The 23535-nt window shown below is 38.3% G+C and overlaps 1 protein-coding gene and 1 pseudogene across 2 annotated transcripts in view; one reads left to right on the forward strand and one right to left on the reverse strand.

Moving 5' to 3' along the window:
* COL4A1 (collagen type IV alpha 1 chain) overlaps positions 1–23535 on the forward strand; it is a 120761-nt gene that overhangs the window by 23964 nt on the left and 73262 nt on the right. Inside the window, exons 12-17 of the mRNA XM_082244772.1 lie at positions 7124–7159; positions 9661–9816; positions 14554–14649; positions 15742–15831; positions 17718–17788; positions 19362–19553. Coding sequence (XP_082100898.1) covers positions 7124–7159; positions 9661–9816; positions 14554–14649; positions 15742–15831; positions 17718–17788; positions 19362–19553 — 641 coding nt within the window. The remainder of the gene's footprint in view (positions 1–7123; positions 7160–9660; positions 9817–14553; positions 14650–15741; positions 15832–17717; positions 17789–19361; positions 19554–23535) is intronic.
* Positions 958–1582, reverse strand: LOC309545564 (annotated as a pseudogene). Its single transcript has one exon. The product of its transcript is annotated as an uncharacterized misc_RNA (transcript).

Genomic DNA, 23535 nt, shown 5'->3' on the forward strand with positions numbered 1-23535 from the left:
GCAAAACCTCCAAAACAACCAGCTCACTAAGGACATACCTAACATTAATATGAACTATCCCCAACCAATGATCCGCTGAAACCTGACACTTCATTTACACCTTGAGAGGGAAGCAGTTGGAAATCTAGGAAATTGCCGACCTGACCACGAGTCATAGAATAGACTCGGAGTAAAGAGAAAAAAGATACTGCCATACCCTCGGACTATGTAAATATTTTTAAGTGGGGAAGGAATTACACCCAGCTACCCACCACCGTGAACCCCCACTCACCCTGCTTCATTAAGCATAAAAACGACTGACTATCAATTCCCCCACAAGTCCACAGACACACATCATAGGAGGATACAGAAACGGTGTACACCGCCAGAATTAATTATTTTTGATTATAAATACCCTAGTGATGTCATATTATGCACCGGCCGGTACCCTGTTAAATGTTTAATGTTTCACGTTGTATGTCTTGTTTTTTCTATGTTTTTTTGTGTTTATACTGGTCACATATAAAAAGGCTAAGCCAATATCTGCACGGTACTGTAATTACTTAAATACTATTCACAATAAATTGCTATGTTTTACTTTTTGTTAGATATAACCTTTTGGGGCTAAAACAATTCACAGGCAGACAGTCTGTTGTTTCACTGAACACTGCTTCCTGTTCTGAGCAGGAACTCTTCTTTATTACTCTTTGAGGCATAGACAAAACATGAACTCACAAATGTAACACTGCCATCCAGTGGTCATACAATGTAATAGGCACACAACAATGACATATAGTATTTGTTGCTGATATAATACAAACCTTGTATGCTAACACCCCCACTCAACAACTACTATCTATGTCAATCCCATTTCTGATCTAAGATCCACAAATCTGGTTCTAGCTAGTGGCTTTGTCAAAGCATCAGCAATCATTTTCTCCGACTCACAATACACAAGTACAATCACTTTCTGATCAACTAAGTCATGAATGTAATGATGTCTGACATCGATGTGCTTGGTTCTTCCATTAATTTTCTCACTTGTTGCAAGCTTAATGCAACCCTGATTATCCTCAAATAAGACGGTAGGTTCTGATGTTGCTTCTCCGAGATCCTTGAGTAATTGCTGTAACCACACAACTTCTTGACTGGCATAAGCTGCAGATATGTATTCAGCTTCTGTAGAGGACAATGCCACTGACATCTGTTTCTTGCTGGACCATGATATAGGACTGTCTCCCAATTTTAATAAGTAACCACTTGTGGATTTGCGTGTGCTGTGATCACCTGCCCAATCGGAGTCCACATATCCCACGAGGTTTAAACCACCACTTGCTGATAGTTTCAAATTTAAGTCTTTTGTCTGTTTCAGATATCTCATAACTCTTTTGATCGCATCCCAGTCTCTTTGACGTGGTTTATCAACTCGCCTGCAAAGAAGAGACATGCTGGCTGCAATGTCTGGACGTGTAGTGGTTGCAATATAGAGAAGTGCCCCCACTGCTTGTCTGTATTGTTCATTGGATGTGAGAAGATCATCTTCTCCTTCTAACTTTGGATAGACTGTATCCATAGGTGTGCTTGCTCCTTTCGCCTCTGTCATATTGAATTGCTGAAGAATTGATTCAATTTTTGCACTCTGATTCAACAGGAAACTTCCATCTTTCTCACGCCGGATGTCAATTCCAAGATAATATGTCACTTCACCTAGGTCTTTAGTTTCAAAGTGCTTGTTGAGTACTCCTGTTAACTTTGCAATTTCATTGTCGTTTTTGTGAGCAATGACCAGGTCATCTACATAAATTAGCAGATACATCCACTCAGTGTCTACTTGTTTAGCATATAGGCACGGATCAGCTTTGCTTCTTGTAAATCCTTCATTTAGTAGAACTTGATTAATCTTCAGGTTCCATGCTCGAGCTGATTGTTTAAGGCCATAAAGAGATTTATTCAACTTGCAGACAAGATGCTCTTGTCCCTTTTTCAAATATCCTTCTGGCTGTGACATGTAAATTTCTTCTTCAATATCACCATTAAGAAAAGCTGTCTTAATATCGTGATGTTTCACAATCATTGTACGCATGGCAGCCACTGTCATTAGTGTTCTGAAAGTACTTTGTTTAGCAACTGGAGCAAAAGTAGCATCATAGTCCTCACCGAACTTCTGTGAGTAACCTTTAGCAACCAGCCTTGCCTTGTACCGACAGACTTTCCCTTCAGAGTTACATTTGGTTTTAAAAACACATTTACATCCTATGGCATGTTTACCTTGAGGTAGCTCTGAAAGTGTCCATGTCTGGAGATCTTTGAGTGATGTCATTTCTTCATCAGCGGCTTTATACCATACTTGTTTCTCATGCATTGGCAGTTTCTGCATCTCTTTCCATGAACCTGGTTCAGTTTGAACAGCTCTGCGAGCTATGTAAGATAAACGTTCAGCTGGAACACCTTTATTGATTCTGGTTGATTTTCTGACTGAAGGTATTTCTGGTTCAGTTTCAGGTTTTGATTCTTCTGCAGTTATTTCTATTTCTGTATCACTTTCCTTATTTTCTTGAGTGACTGATGTTGATTCTTTCTCAGTTTGAAAAGTTTGAGTCTGTTGTTCAAACTTTGAGCACACAGAACTTTCATCAATAAACACACTTCTGCTGACTGTTACTTTGTTCGTGTCTTGATGTAAAATCCTGTATCCTTTTTGAGATTCACTGTACCCCACAAGTACACCTTCTTTTGCACATGCATCCCATTTTGTACGTTTTTCTTTTGGAATGTGTACATAGGCTTTACTTCCAAAAATTCTGATGTGTCTTAAATCTGGTTTCCTTTTGTTCCACAGTTCATATGGAGTTTTTGTTGTTGCTTTTCCCGGCAAACGATTTTGAAGATAACATGCAGTTGTGATAGCTTCTCCCCAGTATGTAGTTGGCATATCAGCATCAAATAGCATGCTCCTCCCACTTTCACACAGTGTGCGGTTCATTCTCTCTGCAACTCCATTTTGCTCTGGGTTATATGGAACTGTTGTCTGGAACATAATTCCATGCTTCCTGAGAATGGCTTGTGTTTTACCACTTGTATATTCTGAGCCATTATCTGTTCGTAGTACTCTGGGCATTCCGCCAAAAATATTATTTACTTGAGCGAGATACTCTTCTAATTTCTCTGGCACTTCATCTTTATTGTGAAGTAGAAATACTGTGGTATATCTGGAGTAATCATCAATGAAGGTCAGGAAGTATTTTTTCTTTCCTGGAGTCATAGTTTTCATTGGACCACAAAGATCTGAATGTATTAAGTCCAGAGGTTTTTGGGATTTGCTGTTGGTCTGCTTGGGAAAAGGTGTCCTTGCCATTTTTCCTTTAATACAGCTGGTACAAATCATTATGTGATCACATGGATTAATCTTAATACCACTTGCATAGTTATTCTCAACTATTTTCTTTATTGTATCAGAATTTCTGTGCCCCAATCGTCTGTGCCAAGTGTGGATGCAGTTTGAATGTTTATCCTCTTTGGCTATTTTAACCATTTCACTGCAGTTCAGCTGATAGAGTTCATCTATGATGTTATCCTTTGCAAGCAAGCAATCCCCTTTTGTTATGATACAACTGTCACCCTGAAATGTGACTACATTGCCTTGGTTAGTGAGTTTCTTTACTGACAAAAGGTTGCTTTCAAGATCTGGCACATACAGAACATTCCTCATATGGATCTTTTTAGTGATATCTGGAGAGATAGGACAGTATAGAAAGCCATCTCCTATTCCCACTGATTTCATAAATTGTCCATTAGCTGTAGTTATCCCTTCTGTTTTGCTTTCATCAAGCTGAGTGAAGAAACTTCGGTCATTTGTCATGTGACTTGTAGCACCTGAGTCCACACACCATGCTTGCACAGAGGTGACACCATTTTTGGATCCGAATGCATACTCCTTTGTTTCTATGACATTCTTAGCTTGTTGCAATTCACTTTGTTTTTGCATTCTAGCTTTCCAGATTCTACAATCTGCTTTTAGGTGTCCTGGTTTCTTGCACACAAAGCATTCCCGCTTTTCTAGCTGCACATTACTGTGTTTATTTTTGAATTTTGTCTTTAAAGCTGTCTCTGAACACACACTCACATTACTCATGCTTTCAGTTTTGCGCTTGTATTCATCCACAAGCTTGCCTTTAACATATTCCAGTGTCAGATCATCATCTGGACGTGCATCTAGTGCTGTGACAAGTGTCTCATAACTTTCAGGAAGTCCACTTAATAAAAGCGCTGCAACATGGAAATCTTTTATTTCTTCTCCAATCCCTCTCAGTCTCTCCACCATCTCTAAGGTCTGTCTTATATAGTCCTGCATGTCCTGGTCTTTCTGTAGCTTAGTTTGATAGAGCTTTCTGATTAAATACAGTTTATTGCTGAGATTAACTCTTTCATGTGCTTTCTGTAACTCTTCCCACATGTCTTTAGCAGTCTGACAGTTACATATATGTATGATTTGATCATCATCTATGCACAGGGAGATCATGCTCTGTGCTTTCTGATCTCTGTCTAACCACTCCTCTGTGGGCTGTGCAGGTCTTGATTCATTTATACATTTCCACGTACCTTCTCTTATAAGCAGCATTTTCATCTTGAATTTCCAAGATTGGTAGTTCTGATTTGTCAGATTTGCAATGGAGAACTTTGCTGAGGGGATGGCAGCAGCCATTTCTGCTGTTTGTCTTTCTGTTGCTGTCTTCTGTACTCACTTGCTTTAGCTCACTGTATCTGGCTATATCCAGGGGTAATCTGTATTATATCCTGGGCTTCTGTAACATGTCCTGGGCCCATAACCTGTTAGATATAACCTTTTGGGGCTAAAACAATTCACAGGCAGACAGTCTGTTGTTTCACTGAACACTGCTTCCTGTTCTGAGCAGGAACTCTTCTTTATTACTCTTTGAGGCATAGACAGAACATGAACTCACAAATGTAACACTGCCATCCAGTGGTCATACAATGTAATAGGCACACAACAATGACATATAGTATTTGTTGCTGATATAATACAAACCTTGTATGCTAACACTTTTTACCTCTGAATCCCTAAATTATTGTACTGACCATTTAACCAACCCTTAGTTCTGACACCTGAACAGAACACCTTACACGTATGCTGGAGATACAGAGGCTGCAGTAAAAGATGACAGGAGCTGCCACCGTTCAGGAACCATCCAGAAAACCACCTGTAGTACACCGCAATGCTCCCCTTGTAACAAAGCAATTTAGCTTCTTTATCAACCTCCCTTTATCTGGTGCATAAAGATGGCTTTGAAACGTGTTCCTATCACCAGGGGTGCAATGCAGTGTACTACAGGTGATTTTCTGGATGGTTCCTGGACCCCGGCGGCTCCTGTCCTCTTTTCCTGCAGTGTCGGTATCTCCAGCAGCATCTATCGCTTTTCCCCAGCCTGTGGCCAAGATGGCGATTTAGACGTCCCTTGCGAGGACTTCACATCAGCTCCAGCATCCTGGTTTTCATTATTAAATCTTTCTCACGGTGTTGCACTATGAGATGTGCGCTCTTTTTTTTTTTTTGTCTTATACATCACTTTTAGTTCACATATACTGCTAATTGGTAATCAACCAGCCATAGCTACTATTGCAACTCTGTTCGCATTTATAGTGTAATAACCATAAAATATATCTCCAGCCAAAATATTTTGGGGGAATGGGAAAGGATTAGAACTTCTGGCATGTTTTACTGCTATGTTAAACACCATTATAGAGATTTTTGCATCACCTCCTGTTTGCTGACTACAGTTTCATTAGCCAAGAAGTGAGGGAAAATCTGCTACAGGGACATAGACACAAATAATTAACTAACAGCATCTTTTTTTCTCTTCTGCCATTGGAGAGTTCCCCTCATATCCTGTCTAGTAAACATTGTCAGGAGGACAGGAATTGAAGGTAAATGTCCTTAATAGAGCCCTGGATAGCAGCAAAAACCTGACATGGGTTCTAACCCTTTCCCCACTTTATTCAAACAAGGTTTTGCCTGGACGTGCACTTTAACTCTTTTTGCATGTAGCATCTCCATTATTTTGTCAAACCTTGTATATTGCTTCATAGATGAACTCCAGGCGCAAAAAACTTTAATTTCAAATGTATTCCTCAATAGCCACAATATATATGAAAGCACTTTTCCACTATATGTGCCCCAAATGCTTTTTAAAATCCAATTATTATCTGATAAAATTGTTGACATCATATTACTGTGCTGCACATAGCCTGTGCAGAGAGAAGAGCTGTGGGTAGGACCCAGCATCTCCACCCACTACAGTCTGTATGCAAAAAAAAACTACTGGAGGGGGGCAGATACAAGACCAGTCACCCAGCACAGAGAGAGAACAGCAATAACCAGTCTTTATTATAACATTTCACACTGGATTGCTGTATTGAAGAAATACTGTACATAAAGCACACCAAGAATAAAGTAGGAATATGCATGCCTCTTGCATTTAGACAATAATTGCTTGTCCCAGAGTTCAAATTTAAACTGTAACTAAATTGACAAAAAATGCTAGCAAGTAGTTTTGTTTTTTCAGATAAGACTTCTGTTTCCAAAAAAACTGCTTTACCTGTGTGCTAGCAATGTAAGAACATAGCTGGGCATTTGGATAATGTAATTCCAGTATGTATGCTTGGGAGCTAAATAATCAATGGTTAAAGAGAAGATGCCAGTTTGGAAGAAGTGATGGAGTAGATGTCAGTGGTGTCAGACAAAATGGCATGGGAGAGTATGGACCTGTCTACCTTAAGTGCAATAAATCTCATAAGTTGTAATGCTGATATTTTATGATGTGTGTTGGTTTCTTGAATTAGATCTACAGTTACTGATCACAATTCATTGTTATCAGATAAATAAAAAATAAACACAATTTCTACATTTTACAATTACAGTTAGTTATTCTTCCTGACTCTAATACTTACAAAAATGTATACCTTGTATTTATTTTATGCTATTGCTTTTTTATTATTTTGTGTGCAGATTTTTTATTAATAGTAAAGATGAGTAACTGCTTTATATTAACATCATAAAAAGGTTAAATCCTTTGCTATACTACTGGTTAAAAAAAAAAAAAAACTAAAATGTATATGTTGTTTTTAGGTCAACCTGGATTACAAGGAGTGCCTGGACCACCAGGTAACCTCTAAAAAATGCCATCATTTTTTTTTAAATAAATATTGTGCATAAATATGGTAAAATAAATTGTGCCTTTCTATTTGTCTGTGTTAGTTGATTAAGAATTTTGGTTTCTGTATATACAGATTGCTGTATCTATAGCACTGCCTAATCTAATTCTACTATGCTTTGCTTAATACCTCAGTATATCACAGCATGAAAAAAAACCAAATCATCTACCTAACCCTTTTGCTGCCAGAGCCGTCCTTGCATTTTTTTTATTTTTATTTTGCAGACTCGTTTCAAAAACTATATTAGGTCTGAAGATTACTTAAACTCCCCAAAACATTTGATATCTTTTGAAAGCAAACACCATGGAGAAAAGAATAGTGGTAGTTCCACTTTTTTATGTCACGTGATATTAGTGTAATGTTTTATCGTTTAAACATTTTTTTTTACATTTTAAAATTTCAATTAAAAAATATACTATAGTTAGTTTTAAGGCACACAAATTCAATATATTACCCAATTGTTGAAAAATTATAAAAGAAGAGTTTACCCCTCATTAAAAAAATACCCAGAACATCAAACTTTAAAACTGTGTGCGCTCCTTCTACAGTGACAAACTTCAGTACTCTAAATTTTCCATAGGTGACGATTAAAAAGCCCATGCTCTATTAACTTCTTCCCCAGCTACATCGGTCATCAGACCAGGAGAACAGGGAATGTATGTTTGCTGATTTCCCTCCCCTTTACTTAGTGACACCCACCATGCAGACCACATGTGGATGTGTGCACGGGGAGCAAACTGACAGCTTGCTTGTCAGATTTACATATAGTCCTGGCTGCTACAATAATGTGTGTAAACCCCCCACTGTTTCCACTGTATGCCATATGTGGGTGGCAAAAGGATATAAGTATATCTAAACCCAACAACACAAATGTAACAATTTTGAGCTTACCACTCCTTACATGTGGTGGCTGTATTCATTTTTATTTATTTTTTATTATTTGTTGCCTTTACTTTTACCTGTTGATCCTGTCAGTAACACACTTCTTGTCCTCAGGAGACAACACTCATTTGCTATACTGTATCTATAGTGGAGCAGCATCTCCCCCCCCAAAAAAAAAAAAAAAAATGACTACAGAACACCTTCCCCTATTTTCCACAACATACAGTGGGGAAAATAATTAATTGATCCCCTGCAGATTTTGTAGGTTTGCCCACTTACAAAGAAATGAAGGGTCGGTCATTTTTTATCATAGGTGTATTTTAAAGGATAGAAACAGAATATCAACCAAAAATCCAGAAAAAAACACATAAAACAAATGCTATATATTGAGTTGTAGTTTAGTGAGTAAAATAAGTATTTGATCCCAAAGCAAAACATGATTTTTTCTTCCTCCAAACACAGTGAGTCCCCCTTCTCAAGAAGGGACATGATGTACAGTCATGCTAATGAACTTCTAAATGATTCAGAGAAGGATTGTGAGAAAGTGCTGTGGTCAGATGAGACAAAAAATTAAGTTCTTTGGCATTAACTCGACTCGCCGTGTTTGGAGGAAGAAAAATGCTGACTATGACCCTAAGAACACCATCCCTACAGTCAAGCACGGATGTGGAAACATGATGCTTTGGGGCTGTTTCTCTGCTAAAGGTCCAGGCCGACTTTGCCACATTGAGGGGACAATAGACAGGGCCATGTAATGTAAGAACTTGGATGAAAACCTTCTTCCCTCAGCGAGAAAACTGAAGATGGGTCGTGGATGGGTCTTCCAGTATGACAATGACCCAAAACATACTGCCAAGGAAACAAAGGTGTAGCTCAAGAAGAAGCACATAAAGTTAATGGAGTGGCCTAGTCAGTCTCCAGACATTAATCCTATAGAAAAATCATGGAAGGAGCTGAAACTTCCACTTGCCAAGACATAGTCAAGAAACCTTAATGGTTTAGAGAAGATCTTTAGGGAAGAGAGGACCAAAATCCCTTCTGAGATGTGTGCAAACCTAGTCACTAACTGCAAGAAACATCTTACCTCTGTGCTTGCCAACAAGGGTTTCTCCACCAAGTTCTAAGTCATGTTTTGCGTGGGGATCAAATACCTATTTTACTCACTGAACTGCAACTTTATTACATTTATAGCATTTGTTTTATGTGTTTTTTTTCTGGATTTTTGGTTGATATTCTGTCTCTATCATTTAAAATACACCTATGATAAAAATTATAGACCCTTAATTTCTTTATAAGTGGGCAAACCTACAAAATCTGCAGTGGATCAAATAACTATTTTCCCCACTGTGTGGGTAAGATGTTCCGTAGTCCACAGAGCATGCTGGGAACAATATAACTGATAAGAATGCATCACAGACAGGCAAGATGCTGGACAAGATCAATAGGTATTTCTCTGCAATTATGGAACAGATATAACCAAATACTTTTCAGTGGTATATTTAACAAAGCAAATAAAAGCAGTGCTTTGTTATGGTTTACTTAGACTTTTAAAAATGTGTTTTCTTTTAGGGACATCTGTTCCAGGATTATCTGGAGAACCAGGCTTTACAGGGGATAGGGGTGAGAAAGGTGATCCTGGATTGCCTGGTTTATCTCTACCAGGGGAGAAGGGCATACAAGGTCCAACTGGGCCTCAAGGATTTCCAGGTCCACCAGGCCCCATTGGTAAGGACAGGAAACAACAGTTCAATTTTTGTCATTAGCATTTAAACTGTTCAGTATTTATGGTGTACATGATTTTTAATACTGTCATTTGTTGTTACAAAAATTACTGAAATGTAAAATAATTTGCCTTCATTGCTAAAATATATTCATATTACACTGATGTTATTCTCATGCAGTGCATTGTTAATAAAGGGTTATACAGTTTAAGATGGCCCATTATATGACTGTTTTAATCAAGGATTCCGCTTCATCAAAGATATAAATAACTAAAAAGACATATTCTCTTAGCTACAGTCTAAAAAGCGCTGACCCTGGTTTCAAAGTAAGAACAAATATAGTACTAGTAAATAATACTACAGTGTATTTGTAGTTGATTTAAAGTGCCAAAACTTACAATTGCTAGGAAAAGTATATACCTCTAAATGCAGGTTACGCTTTGGTTCAGAAAACCCAAGAAGCTTTAAAACCTGGAAAGACATGTACTTTTGAGCTCTGGTCTGCCCTTTCACATGCATAACTTTTTCTTAGTGAGGCTGTTTATCACAGCAATGGCACAAAAGGTGGGTGTGGGAGAAGCAGACCAGAGCTTTTAAATAGAACTTGTATTCAGAACCTGAACAGTGTACCCAGGCCCTCCACAAAACGCAGAGCCTATGATAAGCACCCAAAAGTGCCTAATATTTCACTTTCAAAAAATGATTATTTATATATTTCACATATAAAAAAGAGGCTCTGTACAACTTTATTTTAACAGGTGGTACAAAACATAGAATAACAAGGTAAATAACAGGTACAAATACTGTATACAGGCAGTCCCTGGGTTACAAACAAGATAGGGTCTGTAGGTTTGTTCTTAAGTCTAATTTGTTTGTAAGACGGAACAGGTAACTTTTTTAAGTGTAGCTCCAGCCAAAAGAATAGTTTTTACGTTTTTTGGATAGCACAGGGAAGGGGTAACACCCCTGTACCATTTGTTTTTCTGTCTGTACCCCTGTTCAGAAGATTTCCCCTCACTTTCTGTCCCTATGACAACTGGATTTTGAACATTTTGGGTTGTTGTGGAAACAAGGATTGGTGATAAAGTTTCAGTGGAGACACCTTTTTCCCATGAGAACTCTTACAGGAGTGAATTTCCCTTCCTGGGGGGAGATTTTCTCTAAATTCCTGTTGTCTCCCTGTGTTTGTAAGTAGGAGTCATTTATAAGTTGGATGGTTGTAACCCAGGGACCGCCTGTAGTTATATTGATATAAATAAAAAAGAATGAGGCATCTGTGAATATAGATAAATTTACTATAGAGGATAGTAGCATTGACATCAGCAGTCCAGTGCTCTCTTGTCATTGACAAAACATGTAGAAAAGTCATAGTTACTTTAGCTCAAGTTTTCCCACAATATCCAAAAGGCATAACCTTGGGCCTAGTATCACTGAGGACCCCCTTTTCTTCATACAGAAATTATGAAAGAAGATTAGCTAGATACATTTCTTATGGAGGATAGTAGCACTGACATTAGCTGACAGTGACTAGACATGTAGAAAAGTTGAGCCATATTTAATTTAGCTCAAGGTTTCCCAGATTGTTCAATAGGCATAACAAACCCAGCGTCTGGTATCACTGAGGACCCCCTTTCATACAGAAATTTAACAATTTGCTTTCAATACTAATATACAAGGGGGCATTCCCATAATATATGCCAAAGAGTACCCACAGATACATGACATTTCAGGCATAGGGATCTTAGGGAGGGTTTAAATGTAGATAGTTGTAACAGAGTTCAACACAGTCTGTGGAGAGTAAGTAGCTGAAAGAGCTTGTCTGGCATCTCAGAGGAGACAAATCTGAGGACCTCCACTAACTCATCTCATTTTCCATTGCTCAGAATTATGAGCTCAATGTTTGAAATATTGAGTTTTAGGAAGTGATTTGACATCCATACTGATACAGGTCAGTTAGAAGATTAGTGATGTGCAAGGCGACTGAAATGGTGAGCTAAGTGGGTGTCAGGCAAAAATGTAGTAATCTACTCTGTAGAGGCAGGGTCAAAAAAAGAGAGTGGTTAATGTGTTGGTAGAGATGATTTGTTTATAAAAGGAGACAACTGGACAGTAGTGATCTCCTCATTAATTGCATCTATCTTGTTTTTTAATGACCATGCCCTGGGCAATGAATGAGCCAGTAGGCGGTTCGACAGGGGAATGAAGCATAGAGGTAAAGGCAGCAGAGGGTTGATGAAGACTGGATAAGAGGGTGTTGAGGAGCGTAATTGGTGTGGGGCTGAAAGTAAGATAGCAGAGAGCCAGGATTGGGTAAAATATCCCAAGAAGTCAGGAGAAGCAGGAGAGGGAAGGAAGTGAGATGGGACCAAAATTTACAGATGCCCCAATGTTCTGGAGGTTGTCAGGTGCACCTCCCACATTATTTACAATCTGTGCTACAACTGCACAACACATTTGACATAGCAATTATATCATTATTTGAAAGGGGCAAATTCATCCTTTTGCTAAAAGGTTTGATGTGTCCTCTAGGTAAAATATGATGCAAATATGTTATTCCAACCAGAGGTCAAAAACTGGTTCTGGAACTGTATGAAATTCAGGAAAAAAGTCATTTTCCCAAACATGAGCATATTTGTTTAGGATAGGGGCATTCAGTTTAGTTAGTGCTATCACCCAGACTTTGACAGCCTATGTCTTTAGATGTGATGCAACCTACCTATATCTGTCTCTCAATTGCAACCCTATACTAATTAAATAGGTTCACTGTACTTCTCTTTGAACATATGCTGTATATGAATGTGCTATACAAAACAATGCTAGTAGAAAAAACAAACACAACATTTATCCTACTTAGTTTCATGTGACATGTGCAAAATCCACATATGCCGTGACATAATCATATAAAAATATATAAGATAAAGCAACACCTCTCCAAAAGCTCCTCAGTTTAAAGAAATAAAATAACCCAATGGTGCTTTATCTCGTAAAATATGCGCTTGCAGAGCCTGTGATGTCTTTACACAAACCGGGTCCAGGTCTTAAGGGAACAATGCACCCTTAATTTAAAGTGATCCTTTTGCTTGTACACTGACGTTTAAGTGCACTATGTATGTGAGTGTGATTCTTTAATATTTTCATATTAAATTAAGTGCATATTTTAGGGAGGAAAAGTGCGATGATGGTATTTTATTTCTTTAAAGTGAGGAGCTGTTGGAGAGGCGTTGCTTTATAATGTTGAGCCTAATACCAAGATCTGGCAAAAAAAAGGTGGATTGATGGTAAATCTGGAGATACCCTAAAGAGACAGCTGAGATCTCTTACATGGGAAAGCACATTGTGACCTATTTATTTCATAGGTCAATCTTTTAAGGCAAGCGCATTGAGAGAAAGGTTGTGGAACTCATGTGGGCATTTTTACGCAAGGGCAGGCAAGAGCATAGAGTGAAGTCTTATTCACTACATATACAGACTTGTATGAGGAATTTTTAGAATGTATATGATTATTGTATTACAGATATGTGGATTATGCACATCTCACATGCAAATAAGTAGAATCCTCAGTATCATTAGGTAGTCTGTCCAAATGAAAATTTAGAACCATATTAAAGTCCCCCCAAGCAAACAGCTTGTCTGAAAGGATAGTAAGCCAATAAATTCTGTAAAACTGTGGAGTTGAAGGGTGGGTGGTACATAATATGATAGAAAAAAATGAAACATTCTGTAAAAATATGCATGTAGAGAAACATATTTATCTAGCTTAAGGGCCAACAATTCAAATGAGCCATTCTTTGGATAACAGGTCCAGGCCCCCCGGGGTGCTTTAAGGATGATCAACTGGCCTTCTAAGCGAGTTTTAAATAGTAATTTAGTGGGTCACTTAAGATTTTCACAGGGTCTCCTTATGTTCCAGGCAGTACATTTTAGGAGTACCATGGTTCAGATTTGAGAACATAAAAGCTGGATCAACTGTGAAGCAGCATATGCAATGCTAACACTATAGGATTCCAATCTGAGTGAAAGCAAATTAGAAAGAAAGTGCAGCCATTGCAAACTATTTGCATAAAGGAGTTTCAGGAGTTGTGGGATTGGATTAGGCAAAGGTGATAGTGGGTTGCCATCATCTGAGATGGTTGCAATGCCATTCTTCTCTGTCCATCAGGACTTCTCAAGGTTCTTCTTAGGCTCTTTTTTTTTTTTTTTTTTTTGGGGGGGGGGGGGGGTGGATTTTGCATCACAGAGGGATCTGAAGGTTCATTAAACGTTTTTGGGTATGCACATGTAGTTTTAAGACTAGAACATCACAGTAATATGTGCATAAGGAGAGGGATTTTTGGGGAGCTCTCACCTTCACTCAGGTTTTGTTTTAAGTATCTATCCAATGCAGGTGCCTTTTAAATAGATAAGTGATAAGAAGTTCTACCATCCTAGCATTAAACTCATTAAACTGTATTTGTCACGTTGGATTTTTAGTTACTGAAAAACACATTTTCCACTCTTAAATTCAGCTACAGTACTGACTGAATTCAATTAGCCATCTAAGCTGTGTCGGCACACTGAACCACTAGGGTCCTTCATAACTTCTATTGCATTTATAAACATTGTTTTCCTTCTAGACTTCTGCTTCTCTATGGTTTTGTTTGTTGCCAGTTATCATGCAATAGAGGATGTTCTACTTTTTGTTTGTTGAGCTATGTTGGTTAATTGCTTTCTTTTTTAAAAACTTGAATTCACTTAACAACAGATCCAACCCAAGAATGCGTTCCAGGGCAGCCTGGTGATCGTGGATCTGACGGAAACCCAGGTCAACAAGGATTCCCAGGAGAAAGGGGACAGAAAGGTATGCTTTCTTTTAACAGCATTGAAGATTTTAGGTTTTGTCCTACCTCCAACTTAATTTGTGCTATAGTTCTGCAAAAGGGGTCTCCAACTTTTCAGCACAAGAACCTCATCACATATTTCACAAATATTCACAGGCTGAAAAAAAAATCAGTTTTATAAATGAATGAGTCCCCATTACACAAGGGTTACAATCAGAGTCTCCCCTACATCAGGATCTCCATCAGAATCCCCCTTACACCAAAGACCACATCAGAGTCTCCCCTAAATCAAGGTTCCACTATGGTCAGGGTCTCCATTCAGGTCCCCCTAACCTAAAAGTCCCACTCAGAGCCCCTGTTACATCAAAATGACCCCTTGCACCAGGGTCCCCATCAAAATCCCCCTTTACATCAGAGTCAACTTTACATCTGGTCAAAATCAGAGACCTCCTTATATCAGGGTTACATTAGAGTCCTCCCTTAAATAAGGGCTCCACCAGAATCCCCCTTACATCAGGGTCCCCAACAGTTTCCCCCATAAAATCAGGTTCCTCCTTACATCTGGTCCTCTTACGAGACACCCTTATATCAGGGTTACTATCAGAATCCCCCCTTACATCAGGGCCCCCATTAGATTACCCCATTAAATCAGTGCCCATATCAGAGTTCTCCTCACCAATGTAAAGCTCACAGTGTGGCTGTAGCAGCAGGATGGGAGTCGGGAGGTGGAGAAGGTCTGAATGGAGGAAGTTCCAGTTAATGCTGGGGCATGAAGTAGACAATGACAGCACATTTGGGGTGGTGCAGAGGGGTGTTACCTGCTCTCAAGACTGGGGGGAGGGTTGATATAGACAGCCTCTGGTTACCTTAATCCTCAACCTGTGCACATTGAGGATATGTAATTGTACCTACCTGTGGGCTGGATAAAATCTTATAGCAGTCTATAGTTTGGATACCCCCATTCTGTAACCAACAATTTATATGTAGTCTTTAAGCACTGACGCTAAAAGAAATGTTGCTAGAAAAAAAAAAAGTTGTAAATATGACCCAGATTTATATGTAGATTTGTCATCACCTGCACATTGCTTTAACTATACATACAATTGTTTTAGGTGACAAAGGAAATGCATGTGCAACATGTGAAACAATGCCATCACCACTTCCTGGGCCACCAGGTCCTCAGGGCCCTCCTGGGCAACCAGGTAAGACATAATTTTTACAACTGAATGGCGATGGTGTCTGAAACTACATTCCTTAAAATATTAGTATGTTTAAAGCATTTGATATTAATTAGTTCAGAGCTATTATTTGGCCTTTTTAGTGTTTAGAACATACTATAAACAATATTTTTTTAAGTATTTACAAAATTCAAAAAAGAAAATTATTAAAAATAGAAAGAAACAAAATAATTAGTAAGCATGTATAATCAACATTGAAAAGAATGAATCATGTAGTAATCAGATGATCATATAGCATGTTACCCTCAGTAAAGTGAACTGGTGATTGAAACTTTTCGACCACTTATCAGTTATCAACAGCACTGCAGAAGTTCATTCTCTGATCTCCAACGCTTTATTTAATCACTTCCCAACTGCTGTACGTATATATACTGTACATCCTAGCTAGGAAATGATTATACCAGGATCATGGCTGTAACATCAAAATTTGCAGCTGGTGATGGGCTTTCCTGTAAAAGTGATTGGAGTTACGCTATATCCACCTGATCACTTTTACAGGGTGCAGAGGAGGCCCCCCTTCTGGCGCTGCCATTTTTGGGCTCTCCCGTTCCAACAGGGAACTCAAGACCACCACACACACACACACACAAGCCAGCTGCAGACATGATAAAAATGAGGAACATGTGTTCCTCTGTTTCCTCTGTGACAAATGATCCCAGAAGTGAGGAGGATTTCATCACTTCTGGTTCCGGTTCTTTGTTTACTAGCTGTTACTGGCTAGGCAAGCATATGATCACATCTATTTCAGTTTGATCAAATGCTTTTGAGGACATATAGATAATAGACCCCAGATCTCTTCAAAAATAGTACCTGCCACTGCCCATGCTCTTACAAGGAAAGTTGTTTGTGATAGCAATAAAGTTAAAAAAAAAAAAAGATTTTAAGCACTCTGTCCCCCTGTGCTCATGCATGCATTTGTTAATGGTGATCGCAGCACACATGCGATGTATCCCGTGAACATCAGAGTGAGAGCAATGATACTAGCACCAGACCAGACCTTCTGTTTAACTCTAAAATGGTAGCCTGTAAATGCTTTTAAATTGTCAACATTCCATGGGCGTGCACCAATTTTTAAAGCGTGACATGTTATGTATCTATTTACTCTAAGTAACATCCTCTTTTATATTTTACCAAAAAAGTGTGTATGATATTGTGTTTGTATACAGTAAATTTTATTTAAGTGTGCAAATACGGTGTGACATAAAAAATGACAACAAATGCCATTTTATTCTTTTGGGTCTTTTTTTTCAGAAAAGATATAATGTTTGGGGTTCTAACTAATTTCCTGGCCTAGAAAGTGGTTAAGGATTACATATTATAATGTAGCCCATTTTTTATTAATTTAAGCAAGCCCAACACATGCAATAAATATACTAGGATTTTCTGAGGAAGTGTATGCAAATGGAAAAAAAAGGGGTGGGAATCCAGGACCCCAGTATTGTAAGACAAGTGTGCCACTCATTTGAGTGTAGATCAAAGATGCCAGTGTTCTTGATTAAGAACTGAGTGTTGAATCAAAGATACCAGTGATCCTGATTAGCCCTAAATTACATGGGATAGTTGTCACAGCTCTGTAAAAAGCTGTGCTCAGTGGATCCAATGACAATAATTCAGAATACTTTTCAAAGCCTTAAAATGCAAAATGTTGTATACAGTATACAGTATACAGTGATCTATATATACCTAATTAGAAACTAACTTATCTTTCACTGCAATTCAAAAGTAACCACTATTTTCAGCAGGAACAGATTAAAAATTAAAAATAAGACTCTAAAGAAAGCAGTCTTCTGGTTGCATTATTTATTTTAAAGGATCATCTTGCCTTATACATTACATGTTTTTTTCCCAAGGATCTCCTGGTCAGCAAGGTAGCAAAGGAGACAGAGGGGAACCAGGCTTTGATGGCTTACCTGGAGCACCTGTAAGTATTCACTTTTTATTATTAAGTTATTAATACAAAAAAATATAAAGTTTGTAACAGTATGCCAAAAATGTGTTTTTATTGTAATGTGTAAAGTGCTAAATGTGTGAACATTTCAGATATTAATTTTGAAATTTGAATTAAAAAAAGAATGTAAATTGATATTTAGCATAAATCAGAGCACATATATTTGTCATTATTATGGCTAGAAATAACGTAATAAAGACTATAATGTTTAGGGCTGTTTAGTAAAACTCCAGCCAAAATGACTGGGAAGAGTACATACTGTACCTGTCAAGTTTTTAATGCTGTCTTTGACCTTGTTGGGGAGATTTTAGCTCATTTCCTCTTCCTGTGAGAGCAATGTGTTGTGTTGCTGTCTGTGTCCCCACTGAAAAGTTAGCTTGTCACTTTCTGTTCAGATAGGAGTAAGGAAAAATCTCTAAAAATCTCTCTAACAAGGTTAGAGACTTTATTGTCCTTATATTAACCTCCCTGGCGGTATGATTATGTCAGGAATTACATACCAAAAGCGGTACAATTGTTTTCATGGAAATTTGGCATTATGTATTATATGCCTACAATTCTTAGTAATTACTGACTTAAACCTGACCAAAACAAGACTCTAGTAGACATCCCAGATGTGATAAATTTGAAACACAAACGCATGAATTATAATCGAATCAATAATATTATTTTATTATTTAATATATAATATATATAATAAAATTATATTATTGATTAGATTATAATTCATGCATTATATATTATATATAGATATATGTGTGTATATATATATATATATATATATATATATATATATATATATATATATATAATATATAACGCATTAATTATAATTGAATCAATAATATAATTTTATATATATATATGTGTGTGTGTGCATATATATATATATACATATATACATATATATATATATATATATATGCATATATATATATGCGCATATATATATATATATGCATATATGCATATATATATATATATATATATATATATGCATATATATATATATATATATATATATATATATATAATATAAAATGTGTTTTGTGCAACGTTTTTTTTTTTTTTTTTGAATTTCCCTCCCTAGTTCCGCTCCCATGCAGCATTGCTGCTGCAGGGAACGGAACTAGGAAGTGATCAGACCGACGGAGGGACAGAGGAGCGGTGGGACTCTCGGCTGGCGATCTCAGCAATGAGAGATCATCGCTGGATCGCCAGGATAAGGTAAGAGAACACCGCTGCGCTCTCTGCAATCCACCCCGAGCGTGACTCGGGGTTACCGATCCTGCAATGAAAAATCAACCCCGAGTCACGCTCGGGATTACCGCCTAGGAGGTTAAACTTAGAGTATTATTCATTGCAGTCAGTATTTGCTTGTGTTTGTATTGACCTTACAAATTAAACGCTGATGCAAAACCACTGTTTCTGCATTCAAAATGTATTGCTCATTCACAGCGAGTAAATTATGCCTATGTCTAGTGAAGAACTGAGGCCTATGAGATCCTAAGCTAATAAAAAAAAATATCTTACTTTACTTTTCAAGGGAGCACAAGGTAATCCAGGTCTGCTAGGGAGTCCTGGAGCAAAGGGAGAACCCGGAGAAGTGTTTTTTGAACCAAAACTTAAGGGTGAAAAGGGAGAACAAGGTTTCCCAGGACAAACAGGAACTCCTGGAAAAGAAGGAAGACCTGGACGAGATGGAATACCAGGTCAGCCTGGCCCCAAAGGTGCTTTGGTATGTTTGTTTTTAAATCATATTTTTCATGTTTTTAATATTTTATTGTATACAAGATTTATGAATGATCTTCTAAAACAAAAAGTATCTACAAAATGCAAGTTTTGCATTGAACTTGCTTGTTCAGATTTTCAAGCAGGAGGGGGAGTCCTAGTCTACTGACCCTAACCTCAAGAAGGATCTTCTATGGAACATAACCTGACGCAATTTAAAGTATGCAAACAAAGGAGTCAAAATATGGGTGACCAAAAACAGGTCTCATAAAGTGGCTCACCCCGCGCACAAAAGAACACAATAGATAACAACACGGAATTATGAAGACGTAAAGTCTCAAAGCAGCTACTATACAAAAAGAACTGTTAACAAAGGTGTTGTAGAATATTTGATCAGGATGGATGACCGATTCGAAACTCTCCTGCAATCCCATAGGAATCACGAATGGTGTCCTGTGCGAAATGTTCAGCGACCGCGCACATCAGCTCTGACGTTTCGTCCTCACGACTTCATCTGAGAGCCCTCTCGTGATTCCTATGGGATTGCAGGAGAGTTTCGAATCGGTCATCCAGTGTGCATATTTTGATCCTTTATGCCTTCACTCCATTACCCTCCTGTGAGTAGACATCTTGAGGGGAGAGGGGTTTTACTGTGTGTAGTTTTAATAAAAGTTTGCAGAATTACACTATTGTTGCCCCCACTTTGTTCAATTGCATGAACTTTGAGCGGAGGAACTCTGGAGGAAGGAGGATTTTGGAGCAGCCCAGCAGTGATTAGCACACCCGTTGATTGGTGGATTTAAGGCTCTATATTCACCAGTTTCTGGTGAGTGTTTCATCCAAAGGGGGGGAGCACTAGAGTGTGGTGTCATTTTTTGGAGGAACAGTCAAGACCCTTCACTCCCCTACCCTGGTGAATTGTGCTTACTGCATGGACTGTACTATATATACATTTTGTATGAGTCATTAAGGACACTGGTTTATTCAATGGACCTCTTATTTAGCGCTGCTAGTGTTATAGTTTGTTTTTTCTGATCAAATATTCTACAACACCTTTGTTAGCAATTTAAAGTATAATGACAGAAAATGTTATCTTGATAACCAAAAAGATATCTTTTCTGTGTAGTGTGGAAAAAGAAAATTGGCATCTTAGAATAATCACTTTCTTATGCTACGCAATATACTTTATTATAACATATACACTGCTCAAAAACATTAAAGGAACACTTTTTAATCAGAGTATAACATCAAGTCAACTAAGCTCCTACTATATTAATCTGCTTAGCTAAGTAGCAGAGGGAGTTGTTAATCAGTTTCAGCTGCGTTGGTGGCAATGAAATTAACAGGTGCACTATTTGGGCAGCAATGAAACAACCTTCAAAACAGCAATGGTTTTACAGGTGAAGGCCACTGACATTTTTTTTCCCTACTCATCTTTTTTGACTGTTTTTTACTAGTTTTGTATTTGGCTAGGGTTAGTGTCACTACTGGTAGCATGAACAAACAGGAGATAGATATATAGGTTTACCTAAAACAGCACATGTCCCTTCCCCAAAGCGTATAGAGAAATGGCAAAGGAAGGGTGTTCCAGGGGAATTTAGGTGGACAAGGCTGAGTTAAATAAGTATAATGAGTATAAGAAATTAAAATGAGTAAGATAAAAGACAAAGTTTATTTAAAAAATTTAAAATGTGTACAAGACTAACAAAAAGCAATGTGTAAAAAAAGACATAATCAAGGTAATGGTGTTCAAATCCATCGCATGTATACCAGTGTCAAAACAGAAATCACTAGTTCTTCATGAAGTAGGAACATCCGGACATGTTTCGGAATCTAAAAATGATTCCTTCTTCAGGGAGCTATTGGTAGAACTTATACCCATCACAATTACATCTATGAAATAGAGGTAGGTATACAAAGAAGTTAGTAAATAATAATGTGTTCAGCAATGTTGGACATTAGATCTACAGCCATTGGGAGCATGGGAATAAACTGCACAGAGCAATGCGAATATGTCTGCATAGGCCTGTAGCGAGAAAGATAGTATTTTGTCCACTGAACGTGTATACTAGCCCGGTCTATGATGTTATAAATGATGACCACAGGAGTTTCTAAGAGAAAAATCTCCAATGGTGGGTAACCTAGAAAACCTGGGAACTACAGTGCCTTGTGAAAGTATTCGGCCCCCTTGAACTTTGCGACCTTTTGCCACATTTCAGGCTTCAAACATAAAGATATAAAACTGTAATTTTTTGTGAAGAATCAATAACAAGTGGGACACAATCATGAAGTGGAACAAAATTTATTGGATATTTCAAACTTTGTTAACAAATAAAAAACTGAAAAATTGGGCGTGCAAAATTATTCAGCCCCTTTACTTTCAGTGCAGCAAACTCTCTCCAGAAGTTCAGTGAGGATCTCTGAATGATCCAATGTTGACCTAAATGACTAATGACGATAAATAGAATCCACCTGTGTGTAATCAAGTCTCCGTATAAATGCACCTGCACTGTGATAGTCTCAGAGGTCCGTTTAAAGCGCAGAGAGCATCATGAAGAACAAGGAACACACCAGGCAGGTCCGAGATACTGTTGTGGAGAGGTTTAACCACTTAAGCCCCGGAGGATTTGGCTGCTAAAGGACCAGGGTTTTTTTGCGATTTTTTACTGCGTGACTTTAACGGACAATTGCGCGGTCGTGCGACGCTGTACCTAAACGAATTTGACGTCCTTTTTTCCCACAAACAGAGCTTTCTTTTGGTGGTATTTGATCACCTGTGCGATTTTTTGATCACGCGCTATAAACAAAAAAAGGGCATAAATTTTGCAAAAATAACAATATTTTTCACATTTTTTTATATTAAATTCCCCCAAAAAAATGTAAAAATCAAAATTTTTTAACATTTTTCGGCCAATTTGTTTTATGCTACCTATGTTTGGTAAAAAAAAACGCAAAAAGCGTATTTTGATTGGTTTTCGCAAAAGTTATCGCGTTTACTAACAAAGGGAAAGATTTTTGTCATTTTTGGTGTTTTTTTTTAACGCGTAATGGCGGCGATCTGCGATTTTTTTTTCGGTACTGCGACATTGCGGCGGACAGATCGGACCCTTGACTGACATTTTTGACACTTTTGGGCGTACCAGTGACATTACTGCAGTAATCAGTGCTATACATATGCACTGTTACTGCAAAAATGACACTGGCAGGGAAGGGGTTAACTTTATTGGACAGGGAGGGGTTAAGTGTGTCCTAGGGGCGTGATTCTAACTGTGCTGGGACATTGCTATTGGTGTAAAAGCAAAGATCAACAGTTCTACATAGTAGAATGGTCAGATCTTCACTTTTACACAGGGAGAACTGACAGGCAGCTTGTTTACACAAGCCGCTCTGTCTTTCTCCCTTCACAGGAGCGATCGTAGTGTGACTGGCGGACATCGAGTCCGCCGGTCACACGCACTGACTTGTCTGTGAACGAGCCGCGGCGGGCGCGCGACTCGGCGGGCGCGCGCCCGCCCGCAATAGGCTCGCATGTCAGTGACAGGCGAGTTACGTATCGATACGTCACTCTGCCTGGCCGGGGCTGACCGCCGCAGTATATAGTCGTGCGGCGGTCGGCAACCGGTTAAAGCCGGATTTGGATACAAAAAGATTTCCCAAGCTTTAAACATCCCAAGGAGCACTGTGCAAGTGATAATATTGACAGAAGGAGTATCAGACCACTGCAAATCTACGAAGACCTGGCCGTCCCTCTAAACTTTCAGCTCATACAAGGAGAAGACTGATCAGAGATGCAGCCAAGAGGCCCATGATCACTCTGGATGAACTGCAGAGATATACAGCTGAGGTGGGAGACTCTGTCCATAGGACAACAATCAGTCGTATACTGCACAAATCTGGCTTTCATGGAAGAGTGGCAAGAAGAAAGCCATTTCTTAAAGATATCCATAAAAAGTGTTGTTTAAAGTTTGCCACAAGCCACCTGGGAGACA

This window comes from Pelophylax lessonae (genome assembly GCF_965119305.1).
Source record: "Pelophylax lessonae genome assembly, chromosome: 2".
Taxonomy (NCBI): domain Eukaryota; kingdom Metazoa; phylum Chordata; class Amphibia; order Anura; family Ranidae; genus Pelophylax; species Pelophylax lessonae.